Source organism: Paroedura picta, chromosome 5 (assembly GCF_049243985.1).
Source record: "Paroedura picta isolate Pp20150507F chromosome 5, Ppicta_v3.0, whole genome shotgun sequence".
Classification (NCBI taxonomy): Eukaryota; Metazoa; Chordata; class Lepidosauria; order Squamata; family Gekkonidae; genus Paroedura; species Paroedura picta.
In genome coordinates, this window is record NC_135373.1 from 120798763 (window position 1) to 120819819 (window position 21057).

The 21057-nt window shown below is 48.2% G+C and overlaps 1 protein-coding gene across 5 annotated transcripts in view; it reads left to right on the top strand.

The window, feature by feature from the left end:
* The window catches only part of IRAG2 (inositol 1,4,5-triphosphate receptor associated 2), a 54865-nt gene that overhangs the window by 13321 nt on the left and 20487 nt on the right, over positions 1-21057 (top strand). For all 5 annotated transcript variants that reach the window (XM_077340236.1, XM_077340237.1, XM_077340235.1 and 2 more), the window contains exons 10-23: positions 288-338; positions 1041-1118; positions 1794-1850; positions 7834-7893; positions 9444-9508; positions 9620-9719; positions 10371-10484; positions 10654-10755; positions 11487-11650; positions 12276-12390; positions 13815-13977; positions 15702-15763; positions 16145-16219; positions 20763-20856. In XM_077340236.1, coding sequence (XP_077196351.1) covers positions 288-338; positions 1041-1118; positions 1794-1850; positions 7834-7893; positions 9444-9508; positions 9620-9719; positions 10371-10484; positions 10654-10755; positions 11487-11650; positions 12276-12390; positions 13815-13977; positions 15702-15763; positions 16145-16219; positions 20763-20856 — 1300 coding nt within the window. The remainder of the gene's footprint in view (positions 1-287; positions 339-1040; positions 1119-1793; positions 1851-7833; positions 7894-9443; positions 9509-9619; positions 9720-10370; positions 10485-10653; positions 10756-11486; positions 11651-12275; positions 12391-13814; positions 13978-15701; positions 15764-16144; positions 16220-20762; positions 20857-21057) is intronic.

Here is a 21057-nt window from a genome sequence, read left to right on the forward strand (position 1 = left end):
ATGCTGTAATTCTGCAGAGAGCAAAGTTAACAAAAAAAGTTTCTAGTCCTTGTGAATACAGAGATGTTTACAAGTATGTTGGCAGAAATTTCAAAAGAGAAATTCCAATTGGGATTCAGGAGTATCGGGAAATACCGATATTTTTTTGATTCAGTATACCCAAATATGAAAAACACCATGTTGGCGTTTTTTGCACGCCCCTATGTGCAATGTCACTGAGCTGACTGGCTCTGTGAAATTCTGCATTCTTTCAAAACCTACCCATCTTGTCTTCAATTTTTCACCAGGAGAAAGAGAACCAGTCTCTTGTTCAAAAGATTTCAAGTCTCCAAGAAGAGGTAAGTGTGCCATCTGTTGTTTTATTTTTATTTTTATTTTTATTTTTATTTTTATTTTTATTTTTATTTTTATTTTTATTTTTATTTTTATTTTTATTTTTATTTTTTTTATTTTTATTTTTATTTTTATTTTTATTTTTATTTTTATTTTTATTTTTATTTTTATTTTTATTTTTATTTTTATTTTTATTTTTATTTTTATTTTTATTTTTATTTTTATTTTTATTTTTATTTTTATTTTTATTTTTATTTTTATTTTTATTTTTATTTTTGTTAATTCCCCCAGGTGGACGCCAAGACAGAGAAAGCTCTGGTCCCGGTTGAGGTCAAATGTGCTTCCTTGAGTGAGATTTCAGGGAGGATTGGCCTAAAGGGGGTTTGGTGCATTGGCCAAAACTGTAACTTTGGTCACACACACCTTTATTCAACAAAGAGAAATGTCAGAGTGCAGTCCATTAACCCTCTGATACAAATAAAGGGTTTTCCTTTCTAGATAGGTCAATGATCTGACTCTGTCGAAGACCCTGCTTCTTCCACTCAGGACAGGGTTTGGGGGGCTGCTCTAACTCTGGCACCATAGGCAATTGCCTTGGTTTGCCTGATGGTCAGGCCGGCCCTGCTGATGTATCTTTTTCCTACATTCGGCCTGCAGCCATTTTCTGGGTTTTACGGAGCGTGACATGGTATATGCTTTTCATCTAGAATATCAGGAATGCTCTGGATACAGACGGTCTGCAGAAGAACATTACAGAGTTATCCCGAAATGTGGCTGAACTCCAAGTAAGTCACTTCTACATGGTCTTTACAGCCCTAACCTATTCACGTTGACATTCAAGGTAACATAGATCCAGAAGGGACACCAAGGGTCATCTAGTCCAACCCCTCCCACCCACAAGGCAGGAAATTCACAGCTCCTCCCTCCACTCCCCCAGTGGCCACCTACTTCATGCCCAGAAAAATCAATAAAGCTCCAGAATCTCTGGGCCAAGCTGGATGCAAATTCCTTCCTGACTCCCACATGGCAATACCCTATAATCATAGAATCATAGAGTTGGAAGGGGCCCTACAGGCCATCTAGTCCAACCCCCTGTGCATTAAAGAAAAAGCCATAAGAGCCAAGCACCGGCACATCCTGACCTCTGATCTGCCTTAATTAATAAGGGAGGCTTAAGTCTCCATTAGATTGACGGAGATGTGCGCATGCTGAAGAGTAGAAACAGTAGAAATAGGGTAGTCTGGAATACTTTTTCACACAAATTGCATGCTTAACCAGCAGAACTCACTGCCACATGGTATAAGTTTGGCTTGAAGAGGTGTCTAGTCAAATCCATGGCCCTTAGCTCCCTGGATGTTGGTACTGATGGCTAAATGGAGCCTCCATGTTCAGAGGCAGGATACCTCTGAATAGCAGTCCTGGGCAGGATTTGGCCTTCCAACGCCTTCCTTTCTGTCCAGTTGCAGGCACACGTGTATGAAAATGCTCTGACGAATAAAGACACCTCCCTCCAGAAGGTTAGTAATTCTTTTCTTTGCGCGGGGGGGGTACATTTTCCCCAGGAACAAACTGTAGAAATGTGAATGTCAGAATAAACGGTTGACATCCCAATCCAAAATTTTCAATAACATGTTTTCCTCGGGAGGGGTGGGGGGCTGGGGGGGGGGGGGAGATGAGCTCCCAGAAGAGATCAGAGCCTGTCCCATCTATCCTCACATAGCAAGTGAGGATAGATCAGCAAGAAACACACCAGCCGTTTTTCCTTTCGACACTTCCACCATGCTTGTACCCCAGGGGCCCCAACATGTTGCCCACTGGAACATTTCTTGTGCTTGCCAAAGTGGGTGGGACTAGGTGGGACTCCACCCCCAAATTGCCAAGAATTTCCCAACCCAGAGCTAGGAACCCTAATTTCAAGGTACTTTAAAAAAAAAACCCTAAATTCTTCAGTATCTCCTTGGTGGCTATAGGTGGCGGGATTCTCCTGGAAGTCAAAAAGCAGGCAGCACAAATCTTTCCCTCACATTCTTGTTGAATGTGAACCTTTTTGCTACTCTCTGGTCATAAATCCCTTGACTTTTACCATGCAACAATAGCCCACAGCCTGCTGGGAGAAAGGCGGAGCTTGGCCCAAGGGTCAAAGCCGATGAGACGCTGATAGGCCTGTGATTGGCTCAGTCCTTTTCAGAGCCAAATGGCAGCTGTGCATGTTCTGGTGGGGGGAGGGAAGGGTGGGATTGAACCCTCCCCTCCCCTGCACAGCACACCTCTTCGAAGCCATTGGCTCTGGGAGGGGAGCTAAAAGCAAGTCTAGGTGCCCAATGGCTCAGTCTGCAATTTAGTTTGGGGGCTAGGGGGCAGCACTTTTATGGTGCAAAGGAAGTCCATCCTGAGACTATATAGGACAGGGGTCCCCAACACACAGTCCATGGGCACCCACCAAGACCTTCCTGGCACCTGCCAAGTGCTTTTAGGAAGTGGGCAGAGTTAGGTGCGGCTTTTTCTCCCAGGGAACTGATCTCTGCAGTCTGGAGATGAGCTGTAACTCTAGGGGATCTTGAGGTCCCACCTGGAGGCTGGCATCTCTAGAAGGGAGCCATGGTCCAGAGGAGTAGCTCACCATAGGTAGTTGGTTTGTTTAAAGAGTTTTTCCTGCTTTCTTATTTTCTGGAATCTACCACGGCTGAACTAGCTAGCAGAAAATAATTACTTCTGCACAGAAAGTAAGTGAGTTTCCTGGATCTCCCTTTCCTAGCTACTGGTCCGGGTAGGTAGCCACGTTGGCCTGAAGGAACAGAACAACCAAGTTTAATTCTGGGTACAGGCTTTCATAGAATCATAGAGTTGGAAGGGGCCATACAGGCCATCTAGTCCAACCCCCTGCTCTACGCAGGATCAGCCCTAAGCATCCTAAAGCATCCAAGAAAAGTGCGTATCCAACCTTTGCTTGAAGACTGCCAGTGAGGGGGAGCTCACCACCTCCTTAGGCAGCCTATTCAAGTGCAGATATGTATATCTGACAAAGTGTGCATGCACACGAAGATTTAATTAAACTTGGTTGTTGTTTATGGTTCCGCTGGACTCAGACTTCAGGCTGCAAAGAGTTACGCTGGCTGTCTTGCTGTAGCCTCCCTAACCCACATTAGGGCTTGTTTTGGAGAAATATCCACGATAAAGTTGTCGGTTGCTGTCAGTCGGAGGGGAGGCGCTCTCTGGGAGCTCCCCCTGCATTTACTGGAACCCAGAAGAGCATCTGGCATGGGGGCAACTTTGAATCTGGAGAACCGGGTTTGATTCCCCACTCCTCCTCCCCATGCAGCCAGCTGGGTGACCTTGGGCTAGCCACCATCATGTTAGAGCTGTTCTCGCAGAGCAGTTCTGTCAGAGCTCTCTCAGCTCTCTACCTCCCAGGGGAGAGGAAGGGAGGGCCACTGTAAGCCACTTGGAGACTCCTTTGAGTAGTGAAAAATGGGGTATAAAGCCTCCTGTCGTCATCTGGAAGTGATGTCAGAGATGTTTGTGTGTGTGTGTGTGTGGGGGGGATGCTCTGGCTTTGGGGAAAACTCTATGGTAAAAAATCAGTCTCACATCGTAGAGTTTTGCCAAAAACCCAGAGGGTCGCCTCCCAACAAACCTGGCACCCCCATGTCGCTTCTTGGTAACACTGGGACATTCTTCCAGGTTCCGGAGAGTGGGGGGCCTGGGGGGGGGGTGGCAAGGATTGCTTTGAAAGCCGCTGTTTTGGAGGGGATTTCCCCCTGCTTTCTGAAACCCCCAAAGTAGGAGAGAGAAACCCCTCCCCCCAAATGGGGTTTTCCCCAGCCCAGCGGGGTCTGGCATCCCTAGTCCACGAGGGGTTTTTTGCTAGGATGGGGAAGAGAAGCAGCCAGCCAGCCTAGGAACGGATTACAGCTGAACGGCTGTCTGTCCAAGGTAATACGGCCCTTTCTGCAGCAATCTAGCAGGCGGGAACAGTGTCTGCAGAGCTGATTCTATTTTGGCAGCCGGGGGAGGCGATTTGTTATTCCTGCTTCTGCACATCTTAAGAGGAAATGGGTGGGTGCACTCCTGTGAATGCCTCAACATCATGGCTGGATCGGTTAAACCAGGACAGGGTTAAATTGCATTTTCGGGGATAATCCCTCCCACCCGCCCGCCCCAGTTTAGGCAATCTGGGGGCTTTCAGGCCTTTGCCAAGTAAACCTGATTCCGTTCTTTTGGAAATCACCTACAAATTGATCGCTTTTTGGGGCAGGGGGCAGGCACCACGTTCTTCAGTGGACCTTTGTAGAGTTTTGGCAGCAGCCAGGAGTTACGCTGGGGTGATATCGATGCCACGCGGCTGCCCTCTCCAGGCTGGGAAATTCCTGGAGGTATTTTGGGGGGGCAGGGGTTACATCTTGGAGAAGGTGGGATTTGTGGAGGGGAGGGAGCTCACCCTTGCTTTAGGATGCTTTGGGCTGATCCTGCGTTGAGCAGGGGGTTGGACTAGATGGCCTGTGTGGCCCCTTCCAACTCTATGAAATCGGTTGTGATACCCAGAGATCTCCAGTCCCCACCTGGAGGTTGGCAACCCTGTGAGGCTGTCTTGTTGGGTTCTGAATGCCTCCGTTGCAGGTAGGAGGGTGGGGAAGGGACTGGTGCTGTCTGCTGAACAAAGGCAGAAGGAGTGAGGTGACGGATCCAAATACCAGGGATAGCTCTCGGGGGATACCCCCCCACCACCACCAGCAACAGCTTGGGGCATCATGCTGCGTAAGGCGTGAATGTCCTGCAGTAATGAAGCTTTCTCTCAGCATTTATGGTCCCCTCCGGGGTTTGTGCCGCTACAGGGTAGGCACAGGGGCTTGGCTTGAACCTCCTGGTGGCAGCGTGAGCCCAGGGTGTACCTTTCTTGGTACGGGGGATGCACAGTACTTTGAATCAGCCCTGGTCGGAGCTGCTAAGTCAGGCTTTCTCAGCCAGGGTTTTGTGAAACCCTGTTTTTTTTGACAACCCTGGCAGGGTTTCCTGAATGGGTGGGAGTTAATTTTTAATATCGTTTAAAAATTTGTTAAAGATTTATCAGTGATATTGACCCTATACGGTCATGCCAGCCTTCCCCCTCCCAAAATGGCCAGTGTTGGGCCTGGAGGGTGTAGGAAGGGGAGGGACCTGGAGGGTGTAGGAAGGGGAGGGGCCTGGGGTGGGCGTGTCCACAGCTCTGCTTCCCACCGTATTCTGCCTGATTGCGCCACTTCTGGGGTTTCTCAAAGTCTGAAGAACGTTTCAGCGGTTTCTCAATAGTAATAGAAAAGACTAGAAAGGCCTTGGCAGAGAGCAGGGGTGGCTGAGGGGGTGGGGTGGGGGCTGAATGTGCTGCGTTGTGCAAGGGGTCAGACTAGATGACCAGTGGGGCCTTTCCAGCTTTATGATTCAGCTTAAGTAAAAGAAGAGCGCTGAGCTCGACATGGGCAGATGGGGCTGGTCAAACCCCACTACCCACCCCGACCCATCCAAGCAGCTATTTTAGCCCACAACCAATGTCCTCTCGAGCCTTTCCCTTGGCTCGTACTAGTTTGCATTGCTCCGAAACCCTGCAGTTAATTTGAATTATGCAAAAACAAAAAAACAAAAGAAAACCACTCCTTCCTGGCTTTGGGGAGGCAAATCGCTGCTCTCTGTTTGTGATAATCAAACTTTGCAAGCCAGGGCCGAAACAGACAAGAGGGTACCTAGAGATGTGTCAACCTGTTTCATGTCCATGGGGGGGGGGGATGGAAATGAGGGGGGCTGTGTAAATAGGGTTAGTCCTCTTTTGCAACTTGTCTCTCCCTGTCCCATGTTTTTCAGCGTTCACCCAGTATACTTCTATCCTGTCCTTCCTCAAGAGCAGCATACAAAGTTCTCCTTGTTGGCAGAATTTTGAGATGCCAAAAAGGAGCATCCCTTTTCTCCTTGAATCAGAATCATAGAGTTGGAAAGGACCTCCTGGGTCATCTAGTCCAACCCCCTGCACTATGCAGGACACTCACAACCCTATCGCTCCTCCACTGTCACCTGCCACCCCCTTGAGCCTTCACAGCATCAGCCTCTCCGTCAGATGGCTCTCCAGTCTCTGCTTAAAAATCTCCAAAGATGGAGAACCCACCACCTCCCGAGGAAGCCTGTTCCACTGAGAAACCGCTCTGACTGTCAGGAACTTATTCTAGATGTTGAGACTGAATTTAGAATCCTAGAATCATAGCGTTGGAAGGTACCTGGGTCATCTAGTCCAACCCCCCTGCACAATGCAGGACACTCACATCCCAATCGCTCATCCACTGTCACCTGCCACCCCCTTGAGCCTTCACAGAATCAGCCTCTCCATCAGATGGCTCTCCAGCCTCTGTTCAAAAATCTCCAAAGATGGAGAACCAACCACCTCCCGAGGAAGCCTGTTCCACTGAGAAACCGCTCTGTCAGGAACTTCTTCCGGATGTTGAGACGGAATTTCTTTTGAATTAATTCCATCCAATTTATTCTGGTCTGTCCCTCCGGGGCAAGAGAGAACAACTCTGCTCCATCCTCCATATGGCACCCTTTTAAATACTTGGAGATGGCTATCAGATCCCCTCTCAGTCGTCTCCTCTCCAGGCTAAACAGACCAAGCTCCCCCAACCTTTCCTCATACGACTTGGTCTCCAATACTGATCTCCACAATCTGAATGTGAACTGTAATTCCAGGAGATCCCCAGGTCCCACCTGGAGGTTGGCATCCCTGGGGTAGACTATTGGACTAGGAGTTGGGGGTCCTGGGTTCAAATCTCCTCTCTGCTGTGCAACTTGCTGGCTGACTATGAACCAGTGACATAGCTACTTTGTGGGTTCATTCGGGCAACATATGAAGGAGGAGGACGATATTGTACACCCCAATTTATGTTATTTATTTTATTTTATTAATTTCATTTGTATACTGCCCTCCCCTGAGGCTCAGTGCGGTTCACATGGAACGTAAACAGTATATAGGAAGAAATCATAGAATCACGGAATCGTAGAGTTGGAAGGGGCCATAGAGGCCATCTAGTCCAACCCCCTGCTCTACGCAGGATCAGCCCTAAGCATCCTAAAGCATCCAAGAAAAGTGTGTATCCAACCTTTGCTTGAAGACTGCCAGTGAGGGGGAGCTCACCACCTCCTTAGGCAGCCTGTTCCACTGCTGAACTACTCTGACTGTGAAAATTTTTTCCTGATATCTAGCCTATATCGTTGTACTTGAAGTTTAAACCCATTACTGCGTGTCCTCTCCTCTCCAGCCAATGGGAACAGCATCCTGCCCTCCTCCAAGTGACAACCTTTCAAATACTTAAAGAGGGCTATCATGTCCCCTCTCATGAAAGCCCCCCCCACCCCAAAATTTGACAAAACATCTTAAATTATCAGCAGTGTTCTCTGTTGCCTCGGCTTACTTGACAAAGCTCCTTTGTAGAGTAGATCAGCCAACAGGCTGCCTTTCAGGTTTACGCTTCTAATATTTTGCAGAAAGACCTGGACATCCAAGAGCTGAAGTCGACTCTTAAAGAATATGCTACCGTAGTAGAGGTGAGTCCCTTTGTGATATTTAGTAGCTGCAGCGGGAGGCCGGTCTCAATCCATAGGTCCGTGCTGTGTACAGTTCTGGTCACCGTAGCTCCAAAAGGACCTTGAGGGGCTGTGGAAAGTACAAAGGAGAGCAACCAAGATGGTTTAGGGGGTTGGAGGACCTTCCCTACGAAGAGAGGCTGAAGGGTGTGGGACTTTTCAGGTCAGAAAAGAGGGGACACAATAGAGCAGCCTAATTCAACTCTTTGACTGTGGAGCAGCCCCTGAAATGAATTTTCAGGTTTCAAGGAGCCCCAGATGTTAACTGGCCACACCTCTCTGCCACGCCCACTGGAAGTGACATGTCACCGGAGGTGACATCACCACCTGCATTCTTTGTCCTCCTTTCTCTCCTTTCCCCTGCCTTTACTGCTGCTACGGCATCTCCACCGCATGTAGAGGGTAGGGACTGAGAAGACACTCCCTACACTATGCCACAAGCAACTCCCCCCCCTTGGATTTTTACACCCACGGTTTCCCCCCAAGCCCTCCAAGCAGAGGCAGCTAATTCTTAGCATGTAGCCAAGTCCACTAAGGCAGGAAAAGAAAGGCCACGGACCCCCTCTGGAGGTTCTGCAGACCCCCAGATATCCGCAGACTCCTTGGTTGGAAATCCCTGATCTAGAGGTTGGTAAAATAACGCAGGGGGGTGTGGGGGGTGGGGAGTTGACAAAAGAGATATTTTTCTCCCCCTGCCCAAATATTAGAGCTCAGTAGCATTGAAAGGGGATTAGATGCAGTCATGGAGGATAAGTCTATCGGTAGGTACTAGCCATGGTGACTGAAGGGAACCTCCACATTCAGAGGCACTAAACCTCTGAATCCCAGAGCCAGGAGGGAAAGGACTTGGTCTCTATGCCCTGTTGTTGGATCTCCAGAGCAACTGGCTGGCCACTATGTGAGATAGGATGCTCAACTAGAATCACTGGTGGTTTGATCCAGCAGGGCTCTTCTGATGTTCTTAGGAAGCTGGACTAGATGGACCCCTGGTCTGATCCAGCAGGGCTCTTCTGATGTTCTTAGGAAGCTGGACTAGATGGACCCCTGGTCTGATCCAGCAGGGCTCTTCTGATGTTCTCGGGATGCTGGACTAGATGGACCCCTGGTCTGACCCAGCAGGGCTCTTCTGATGTTCTTGGGATGCTGGACTAGATGGACCCCTGGTCTGACCCAGCAGGGCTCTTCTGATGTTCTTGGGATGCTGGACTAGATGGACCCCTGGTCTGACCCAGCAGGGCTCTTGTGATGTTCTTAGGATGTTGGACTAGATGGACCCCTGGTCTGACCCAGCAGGGCTCTTCTGATGTTCTTAGGATGCTGGACTAGATGGACCCCTGGTCTGATCCAACAGAGCTCTTCTGATGTTCTTAGGATGCTGGACTAAATGGACCACTGGTCTGATCCAGCTAGTCTCTTCTTATTTTCTTTGGACACTGGATTAGATGGACTAGTGGCCTGACCCCATGGGCCACTTTTAATGCTTTAACTCCTTGTTCCCAATGTGATTCTAGACTCTGCGTGCTGAGAAAAATAAACTGGTGAGCAACATACAGCAGATGCAACAAGAGCTGATCTCGTGAGTTCATCTCTCTGGATATCAGAATTTTGTGCCATAAATAGGATTAGTGTTTTCTCTATCTTTAAGCAGCTTTGTGCTTATCAAACTCCCCCCCCTCCACCCTTCCAGAAATGGCATCAATTTTCCTCTGATGTACAAGTTCAACAGCAGCGTCTTTGAAGGGACCAAATCACTGCACTCTGAACTGGAGCTTGCTCAGGAGTCAGAGGTAAGTTGGAAGGGGCCATACAGCCATCTAGTCCCACCCCCTGCTCAAGGCAGGATCACTCTAAAGCATCTCTGTCCAGCTGCTGCTTGAAGACCACCAGTGAGGGGGAGCTCTCCACCTCCTTACGCAGCCCATTCCACAGCTGAACTAGACTCATGGAATCCTAGAATGGGAAGGGGCCATGAAGGCCATCTAGTCCCACCCCTGCCTCAAGGATAAGTCTCTGTCCAGCTGCTGATTGAAGACTGCCAGTGAGGGGGAGCTCACCACCTCCTTAGGCAGCCCCTTCCACTGCTGGACTACTCGGACTGTGAATTTTCTCCCTCTGATATCTAGCCAGTACCATTCAACACAAAGTTTGAAGCCATTACTGCATGTCCTTTCCTCTGCTGCCAACTGGAACCGCTCCCTGCCCTCCTCCAAATGACAACTTTTCAGATACTCAAAGAGAGCCAGCCTGTCCCTTCTTAATCGCCATTTCTCCAGGCTGAACAATCCTGGACATGTCCCATGTCCTGCCAGTCTGTATCTGCTTCAAAGAGATCCTTCAGAACCAGCTGCGGAGGGGATATTTGCATCCAGATAGCATTGGCTAAGATCCGGAATGGCTCATACCATTCAGCATATTTTTTTTGTTTGTGTGTTTTGAAGATCACTGAAATTGAATGGACGGCGCTGGACGAATCTCTGGAAAATGAGGTCTTGCTTCTCCTGCAAGGTCCAGAGCAAGTAGGGGAGAAGTTTAAGGCCACCATCCAAACGCTGGTATGGAGAAGAATGAGGATGTGACAGACCCATCAAGGAGGCTGAAGGGGGACTGGGTGTTGTGCGGGATTCATAATTGGGGGCTCCATACAGGGGTGGAATTCCTTGTGTCTGGGCACTCTTGAAGGCGGAGTCCTGAAAGAACTATGAATGGGTCTCTTACCTGCAGGAAGAAGAACTCTCCCAAGTGGAGGAACTGGTAGGGCTTCGTCTGCTGCAGACCGAAGACCTGGAGACGAATAGGCAAGAAGCCTACGAGAAGAAGCTTGAGGTATCTGTTTTCCCTTGGAGTTGCCCTTGGTATATGACAGGAACTGGCTGGCTACTGTGTGAGAGAGGATGCAGGACTAGATGAACACCTGGTCTGATCCAGCAGGGCTCTTCTGATGTTCTTAGGATGCTGGACTAGATGAACACCTGGTCTGATCAAGCAGGGCTTTTCTTATGTTCTTACGAAGGCCTACATCTCTCTGCCCTGTTGTAGGCCCTCCAGAGGAATTGGTTGGCCGCTGGGTAAGACAGGATGCTAGACTAGGTGAACCAAAGGTCTGATCCAGCAGGGAGAGCTGAGGGCCCAGATGGAGCTGCCAAAGTTCTGCAGGGCCTGTGAAACGGAGCTCTTCCGCCAAGTCTTTGGTTGAGGCTGGTCTTGTAAGATCACTGGGCCCCCCTCAGGCTACATTATGTCATCAAACCCCTTCGTGAAAAACCGTGGGGAGGATTGGAGGGTTTGTCTGCCATCTGAAGTTCTTGGTTTTAAGATTGGGGTTTTTATGGGGTTTTGTAGGATTCTATTATGTAATCCACATTGAGTCTAAGGAGGAAGGCAGACTAGAAATTTAAATAGTAGTAGTAGTAGTAGTAGTAGTTGTTGTTGTTGTTGTTTTAGTAGTTGTTTTAGTAGTAGTTCTACTAGTAGTAGTAGTGTACACTGCCCCAAGATGGCAGGCTCATGTGGGGCAGGTTACAAATGTAAACATTAATTAACATTAATTAATCTAGGCTCTGAAACAAGACCTGGCAAGCAAGAGAGCTCTCTGGCTTCAGAAGCTCAGTCTCTTGGAGGCCCAGAAGGGATCCTTGGACAAAGAGTTGATAAAAATGGCGGGAAACCTGAGGCGAATGAGAATCGAGCAGCTGCACTTGAAAAAAGAGCTGTCTTTGAGGTATTTTTACTTCCTTGTAATGGGTGCCGTGTGGGACTTGGGGGCACAGCAGCCCACATTGGGGTGATAATGGAGCTGAACATTTGACTGTCTTCACCTTCTTCTCAACACATCATCCGACTCTGTCACTGGTTTCTTTGAACCTGGATTGGTTTCATTTCCAACCGTTGTGAAGGCCCCTGTTCCCAAAAAATGCTGGGAAATGTAGATTTGTGGAAGGCTGTGAGAATTTAGTTACCAAAATACGCTTCTCATTAGTCCAGGGGAAGGGATGTGATTGGATCGATTTGACACTCTTATTTAGGAAGGGGGGAAAAGTTGGTTTTTATACCCCACTTTTCACTGCCCAAAGTGGCTTATAATTGCTTTCCTGTCCACTCCCCACACCAGATGCCCTGTGAGGTTGGTGGAGATGAGAAAGTCCTGACAGAACTGCTCGGTCAGAACAGCACTATCAGGACTAGCCCAAGGTCACCCAGCTGGCTACATGTGGAATAGGAGCGGGGAATCAAATCCAACTCGCCAGATTAGACGTTCTCATTCCTAACCACTACACCACGTTGGCTGAAAGATGGAGGTCTTCCTTCTTGTGCGTAACCTTTTGCTCTTACCCAACCTTTTCTAGACAGCAGGAGCTGGAATCCGCCAGACAGCTGCAAGAAGACGCCATTGGAGAAGGGGACCTCTTGCGATCAACTCTCCAAGAGCTGACCAAACAGCTGGAGGACACTAGCAAGAAGGTACGTCAGAACAGCCATGATGGATCAAACCAATGATCCATCATCTCCAGCATCCTTTTGGGCATCGTGGACAACCAAACAGCCTCCTTAGGCCTACTAACAAAGCACAGAGGTCCAAATCTCTCTCTTTCGTTGCGTTCAAGGAGTCGTATTTAGAAGGCTACAGCCACTGACCACCAAGCTTCCATTCAGTGGTCGCAGCTACTGATGGGCTACTCTGCTGTGGATTTGTTCGGTCACTTCTTAAACCCAGAGTCTGGTAGAGCCTTGAAGACTATTAAGATGTCCAGGGTGTATCCTAGGACCAGCTGTTGGAGGATGAGTGAACTTACCGGAAGCAGGGAGGGAAGATGCTAAAAATAAACCCAGTTTGCATACGTCACCCAGAAATGACATTGGGACTTTGGGGACATCAATGAAAATGATATGGTGTGGGCAAAACCTCTGTGGTATAATTAGCTTCTTGCCCTAGAGTTTTCCCCCAAAACCAGAGTATCACCCCTTTCATATGCCTACTTCATTTCCTGGTGATGTATAGAATCATAGAGTTGGAAGGGGCCACACAGGCCATCTAGTCCAACCCCCTGCTCAACGCAGGATCAGCCCTAAGCATCCTAAAGCATCCAGGAAAAGTGTACATCCAACCTTTGCTTGAAGACTGCCAGTGAGGGGGAGCTCACCACCTCCTTAGGCAGCCTATATTCACTGCTGAATTACTCTGACTGTGAAAATTTTGTTCCTGATATCTAGCCTATATCGTTGTACTTGAAGTTTAAACCCAATGTAGACACGTTGCATTTATTTCTGACAATTTGCCTGTTGTTGTTTTTTTGGTGGGGGTTAATTTCCGCAATCCCTGATAGCCCAGATGTGAGGGGAGAGGCCCCAAACTGGGGGACCCCTCTCCCTCACCTGTGGACCGACAACCCTAGTATAACCTTTAAGAGTCAAAATTCCCTGGCTCTTCTGTAGATCTCCATGTCTCAGTCCACTTTCCACTAAACTAAAAAGCCCCCCATCCTGTTGCCTCTCCATGCAGGGAAGGTTATGCAGATCAGCTGCCCCTTTTCTGCCCTTCTTCGGGATTAGCGTACAAGCCAGGGCTTGACGGCCAATGGGGGAGACAGCCTTGAATGAGCACATCCTGTGCGAAAAGCAGAAGACACATGCCAGTCTGGGGCTTGCAAAACTCTGCCTGCAGAGGAAGTCAGAGGAGGGGGGCGGTGGAAGCACCCTGCGCAGGAAAACGACTGCTTTACACACATCTGGCTTGAGAAGCAGCCCGAACTGGCAAGTGTCAAAAATGCAGAAGCCTGCCTGGTGCCTGCAGCTTCCGGACGGAGCGCAGATGCGCCTGGTTTCGTTTGCATGCCGTCCCGATGCCGAAGGGGCTGTTTGACCCTCTCGCCTTGCCGCTTGCTCAGGTGAAGGGCCAGGAGGGAGACCTTCGGGCCGCCTGCGAGCGAGCGGCAGCGTTGCAGAAGAGGCTGGAAGAGAGCACCACTGAGCAAAGAGAGCTCCGGGCTGCCAACGCAAGCTTGGCATGCACTTGCCAGGCGCTAGAAGAGAGCGCGAGAGAACAGAGCGGTGAGTACATTGTGTTGGCATCCTCCAGAGTGTCCAAGGGCTGGTTCTGAAAATTCAGGCAGCGACCGTGCGTAATCTGTTTTTGTTCAAACCGGAGTCATGTCTCTCTGCCAATGGAGGAGTGCTGAAGAGAGGGCCCACATCCAGCCTGTGCTGAGGCAGCTGCATTGGTTGCCAGTTGCTGCCCAGATCTGGTTCAAGGTTCTGGTTTTGGCCTTTAAGGCCCTCCGTGGTCTGGGACCCACATATCTGAGAGACCACCTGTCGCCTTACGCTCTGCGGATTCTAACCTACTGGTTGTTCCTGGCCCCAGGGAAGCATGCCTAGCCTCGACCAGGGAGCACTTCCGCCAAGTCTATGGTTGAGGCTAGGGCAGTGAGGAAGATTGATTTGTGGTGTCGATTGGCTATCATGTCCCCTCTCAACCTCCTTTTCTCCAGGCTGAACATTCCCGAGTCCCTCAACCTATCTTCATAGGGCTTGGTCCCTTGGCCCCAGATCACCTTCGTCGCTCTCCTCTGTACCCTTTCAATTTTATCCACGTCCTTCTTGAAGTGAGGCCTCCAGAACTGCACACAGTACTCCAGGTGTGGTCTGACCAGTGCCGTATACAACGGGACTATGACATCTTGTGATTTTGATGTGATGCCCCTGTTGATATTATGGCGGTTGAGAACCACTACCCTACTGGGACTGTTCAGCAGACCTGGCCAGGACTGGAGGACCAATCACCTGTGAATCAGCAACTGTCCCCCATCATTCGTTTGTTCATTCTTTCATTAGTTTGTTTGTTTGTTCATTGTTCATTTATTTACTTACTTGCTTATTCACTCACTCATTTATGGGATTTCTAGCCCGCCCTGCTCCAAAATTGGCCTGGGAACCCTACAAACTACCTCTGTTTGTCTCTTGCCTTCAAGGATTCACTGCAAAGGGGCTGTGTAGCACCCAAAATTCAACAGCTTTCCCTTCCTCTCCCCTGTCTGTGGGGTAGGTGGGGCTGAGAGAGCTCTAAGAGGACTGTAACTGGCCCAAGGGCACCCAGCTGGCTGTGTTTGGAGGAGAGGGGAATCGAACCCGGTTCTCTAGATCAGGGGTAGTCAACCTATGGTCCTCCAGATATCCATGGACTACAATTCCCATGAGTGTTTTCTGGCAGGGGCTCATGGGAATTGTAGTCCATGGACATCTGGAGGACCACAGGTTGACTACCCCTGCTCTAGATTAGACACTGCTGCTCTTGCTCACAACACAAGGTTGGCTCTCGTAGAGCTTCTCATGCAGCTGAAGGCAGTTCATCACGTTCCAGGCCCCAAGCAATATTGGCCTTTCCAGGTTGGAGCCAGTACTTGGCAGTGGATCCGGGATAAATGCTAACCTGCAGGTGGGGCCAGGAATTGCAAATCATCTCTAGACCAGAGGTCAGTTCCCCTGGAGAAAATGGCTGCTTTAGAGGGTGGACTCCATATTGTTATACTCCACTGAAGTCCCTCCCTTCCCCAAATCCCACCCACTCCTGGCTCCACCCCCAAGGTCTCCAGGTATTTCTGAACCCAGAGCGGGCTCTGTGGAACAGTACCCCACCGAGGTCCCTGTTGTCCTGGGTTCCACCCCACCCCCGAATTCCCAGGAATTTCCCTTCCTAGAGCAGGCACCCCAATCAGGAATCATGCATAAATTTGGGACATCATCTGACTGCTATCCCTGTGTCTTTCTTTCCTTAGTTGCTCTCGCCTTAATCAGAGAGAACTGCTTTGAAAGGCTCCTAGGCAGAGTCCCATGCCAGGTAGGCAGTGTCGTTTTATGGCTTATTAATTCTCAGTAGTTGGACTGGTTTGGGGATCTTGTGCTCATTTCCTGTGGACTGTCTCCAAAGACAGGGAAGGCAGGGTACAAATCTATTAAACATTGCTGTTATTTTAATTTCTAGTTTGCACATCGCTTCCCCCGTAGCAGCTCAGCGAGTTCAGGGTTATTTCTTAAACTCTTTGGACAAAAGGGAGGACAGCGTAACAGATGACGTATAATAATTGTCGAGCTTGTTTTGCCTGTTCATTGGGGGCTTCTGGAAGGTCTCTTTTTGGGGAAGAGTCTTGTTCTCACCACAGCTTGGCTGGTCTCTTCCCCCCCTTTTCATTCAAACTTCCTTCATCCCATTTCAAAACAGAGCTGCGTGTCTGCTCATGAGACCCCTTTGTCTTCAGAGAGTTTTGACTTCAGCGAAGAGGGAAGGGTGGAGAAGGTGAGTGCGTACAAGTTTTTTGGGAGGGGAAATACCTTTGGTTTTCTTTCATGCATTTTTATGAAGAGATTTGTATACCGCTTTAAAAGGGGGAAAGGTGCCAATCAGAGAAGGGTAAAAATAAAACAAAGCACAGGCATATCTTCATTACAATAATTTTGTGAGTCTGCAGCCAACCAGATCGTAAGCCAAGGTTGGCCAAACGGTGGCGCTCCAATTGCCCATGGATTACGATTCCCATGAGCCCCTGCCAGCTGGCAGGGGCTCATGGGAATCGTAGTCCATGGGTCATCAGGAGAGCCACAACCCTGTCATAAGCTATAGTCTATACATCAGACTTCTCAATTTCTACCAAGTTTACTGGTTACGATTGTAACTAAAATTAATTCTACATTTGCTTTCTTTAATCTCTAAAACCACGAATCATCCAATCGTTGTTTTGTCTTTCCCACAAGAAGTCGATAAGAGGCCTCCGGTTAGTCATACAGGAAATTGTTGTCTTATCAGTGACGTAAATTTAGCCTATTTTCTCACATCTTCAACAGCCAGGTCTCTATTGTCGGCAGTTTTGTATTTTTCCAGTTCTGTATAAAAGCCTTGCAGCCCTTATCATATATGCAAACCAAGTCTGTTTTCCAGCTCGTTGCCTATCAAACCCAACAGAAACGCTTCTGATCTCATTTGTAGATTCAACTTTAAGGGCCATTTCGCACGGCTTCAAAATAGCACAATGGTTGCTAATTGAAAACGCTACTAATTTGCCTTAACGCACGACGTCGCAGACAATCTGCAACACTCCTGAAACCAATCAGCAAAAAGCGCTTCGTTGTAGCGCTTTTAGGGGAATCCAGAAAAGTGGATTCACCCTCCGGATAGCGATACACTCCTGCAATCAATCTGCAACACTAGCGCTAAAGACCTGTGCGTTACCATTGTTGCGGGTTCTTCAAAGTCCCTCCTCCTGAGCCTGTCCTACAAACTTCCGGCGAAGCGATCGCCATTTTTTTTTCTCCGAGCGAGCGGGGATAAACGCACCAGCGAGCCTCTTTCTGTTTAGAGGCTTCCCTGGCTTCAGTCCTTCACCTTTAGTCACTAAGCACAAACCACATAAAAGCCCGTTTGCTGAAATAAAGTCCCTTTATTTTTTACACATTAATTCAGCCGAAAATCGGGCCCGTGAGAGGGGGGGGATTTTTTTTTTATCACTCGAGGCAGCGTGCCAACGATCATACAATCAAACGACAGCTCACATTAGGCAGCTGGATGGGTCTCTCCGTTGCAACGAATCTACCTAGATTCGTTGCTATGGGTCTGTTTTTTTTTTTTAAAAACCTTTCTTAAAGGGAAAGGGGCTGTTTGGGAGCATGCTAACGGCTGCCCATTGGCTGCTTGACGGCCAGGGGCGGGACGAGCTTGGCAATAGCGCTTCCTTTCTAGCGATTTCTGCCGAGACCGGAAGCCTGTGGGAAATGCTAAAAAACGCAACTGATTCCACTACAAAGGCAGGTATGCATAACGACGAATTCCACTATTTTAAATGGCGATTTTTCATTCCGCAAACAATTTGCAACAAAGATCCCCGTGCGTAAAGGCCCTCAAAATTCCTCCGTGTGTAAGCATGGATTTGTAGCCAAAATGTCTGTGCTCTCCTGCAAGTCCACCACATATGACAGAAGGTTCCTGCTAATTCACTTTTCCCACACACCATATAACATCTATACAGCCATATTGAGGAAAAAAATGTATGTTTTAGCAGAAGTGCCAGAAGCTTCCTCTTCCTAGACTCTTTTGTACATGATGCATACCATGTCAAAACTATCTGCTGTTGTAATTTTTTTTTAAAGAAGTCACCTTAAGTTGGCCCAGACCTCCATGGTTCAGGTTAGCCCTGGTTAGTACCAAGTTAATGCCTGGGGTCATATGAAATTAGAAATTTAAATCTGCATGGTATCATGGTTAAGAGCAGAAGCGTCTAATCTGGTAAACCGGGTTGGATTCCCCACTCCTCCACATGCAGCCAGTTACGGTTCTCTCAGAGCTCCCTCAGCCTCACTTACCTCCCAGGGCGTCTGCTGTGGGGAGATGAAGGGAAGGCGATTGTAAGCCGCTTTGAGACTCCTTTGGGCAGAGAAAAGCAGGGTATAAAAACCAACTCTTCTTCTTCTAAAATGCCTGAAGTGAGGAATAGTTTATTTTGTAGAAGAACAAATGTTGATTCCATGGGAACTTGTAAGACCGATAAAGTTTTATTCAAGTTGCAAACTTCCAAGTGCACACAGCACATCATCTGACGATGAAATCCCAGTCCACACATATAAGGAGAAATCCATGACTGACTTTCTCCTTAAAGATGTGGTTTGGCCATTTCCATTCTACTGTCTGGTGAAGCGTGCTTGCCCATGAAAACTTACAACTTGAATAAAACTGTCTTAAAGGTGCCACTGGAGTCAAAAAAAATTTCCTGTTACTTCAGTCCAACATGGCTGCCTGCTTGAATGTATTTTGTAGAGAATGTTTTAAGGATTATAACGAAGAGGAATATTTGATAGCTTGTAGTATAATAATGTTATATATGATTTGTCATGTATCCCTTTCCTCTTTCTTTGCGTCCCTTTTCTTCTGATATCTTGTTTTCTAAAATAAAAATACTCTTAAGAATACCCAGCATCCCTATGCAGAAGAAAGCCATGGCATACCAATTCCGGATGTCTCTTCCCTTGAAGGCCTAACAGCAGGAGTGGCCAAACTGTGGCTCTTCAGATGCCCATGGACTACAAATCCCATGAGCCCCTGCCAGTGCTGGCAGGGGCTCATGGGATTTGTAGTCCATGGACATCTGGAGAGCCACAGTTTGGCCACTCCTGCCTTACAGGGTCACCAAAAGTTAACTGTGACTTGATCACCACCAATGTAAACTTGGGATAACTTTGACCTCTGCCCCTTAGCAATGGCCAACAGTCTCACCCTTTTCCCACCCCGCCTACATCTTGCACCATCTAGTTAAAATAAGCACTGGACTGGGGAAGTGGGCTGAGAGGGGAAGAGTTCACCAGCCAGCCACGAAACGTATCTTTGCTTGCACAGTGCAGCAGCATTCTGACAATTTCCCCTCTGGAACAGTGGTTCTCAACCTTGGTGTCGCAACCCCATTTGGGGTCGCCAGGTTGCCTGCCACTGGGGCGGCGGGCAGCTGAGGCGGGGGGAGGTGGTGGAGCTATGGCAATGGCCACCTTCACACCGCCGCAATTGTTGTGCGCATGCCACCCATGCGTGCGCGCAAAACTGTTCTGACCGGGCAGTGATATCAGGGCTCTCTCAGCCTCACCCACCTCACAGGGTGTCTGTTGTGGGGAGAGGAAAGGGAAGGCGAATGGAAGCCGCTTTGAGACTCCTTCGGGTAGGGAAAAGCGGCATATAAGAACCAACTCTTCTTCTTCAGTAATATCAGGGCTCTCTCAGCCTCCCCTCCCTCACAGGGTGTCTGTTGTGGGGAGAGGAAAGGGAAGACGACTGTAAGCCACTTTGAGTCTCCTTTGGGTAGAGAAAGGCAGCATATAAGAACCAACTCTTCTTCTTCAGTAATATCAGGGCTCTCTCAGCCTCACCCACCTCACAGGGTGTCTGTTGTGGGGAGAGGAAAGGGAAGGCGAATGTAAGCTGCTTTAAGCCTCCTTCGGGTAGAGAAAAGAAGCTTATACGAACCAACTCTTCTTCTTCTTCTTCTTTCTTCTTCCTTCTTCCTTCTTCTTCTTCTTCCACCACACCAGCCACTGCCAAGTAGGAGAGGAGGAGGTAAGGTTGAGGACCACTGCTCTAGAACATCTATGTCTACTTGAAAGAGGCCAAATCATCCTGCCTCCATAATCTAGAATGTTAGCCACACCTTTCAATTGGTACCAGGGTTATTTACTTACTTATTTACTTATTTACTTATTTACTTATTTACTTATTTACTTATTTACTTATTTACTTATTTACTTATTTACTTATTTACTTATTTACTTATTTACTTATTTACTTATTTACTTATTTATATACCACCCTTCCCGAAGGCATTATCAAATGCCCCCTGGGAGTGGGACATCTCCCACATATCACAGCCCTTGCCCACCGATTATTTTCAAAATTGCGTTTTCCCCCTAAAATCGACCACATTGTGATGTCACTTCCTGGAACCCTGGTATCGATTTAAAGGCATTGTTCACATTCCTGGAAGTGACATCCTACCTTTATCGGAATTCCCAGAAAAAACCATAGGCGTTGGCAGTTCCAAGAGAGGTGTGATGTCTCATGTCAGTTCTTGCTGGAGGTGATTTTGGGCTGTTGCTAAGGATCTTCCCTGCCTTCTGGTCTTCATTTTGTTACTAGAATATCCCTGGCTCTCCTAGTTGCTGCTGGGAATGGGAAATGCTTGCTAATGCAATTCCTCGATCCAGTCTTTGATTGTTGTCAAAGGGACTTTATTTCGGCTACAAGTTAAGAAGAGTTCGGAGGGGGAGCAAAGCTGTTTCATGTGCCATTGAGTACCTTTTCTCCCGTTTAGAACAAACTCTGCTGTAAAGGACCTGAAACTCGAGGAACGAGTCCGTTCTCCTTCCTGTTCTTGAACGGGTTCTTGCCGTTGTCTCCCCTGCTGGGTAAGACCAAGCTGCCTTCTCTTCTGAATTGCCCCAAAATGACCTTTGGAAATTTTCTTGTAGGCTTGACAATGCAGGACATGAGGACTGAAATCCTAATTTGGCCCTGAGTTCTCGGTGACCTTCTACCGAAGGCCAACTCCAAGTTTCATTGTGTCTAGCAGTGAGCGAATCTCTCATAGTCCTCTTCTAGGTAAAGGT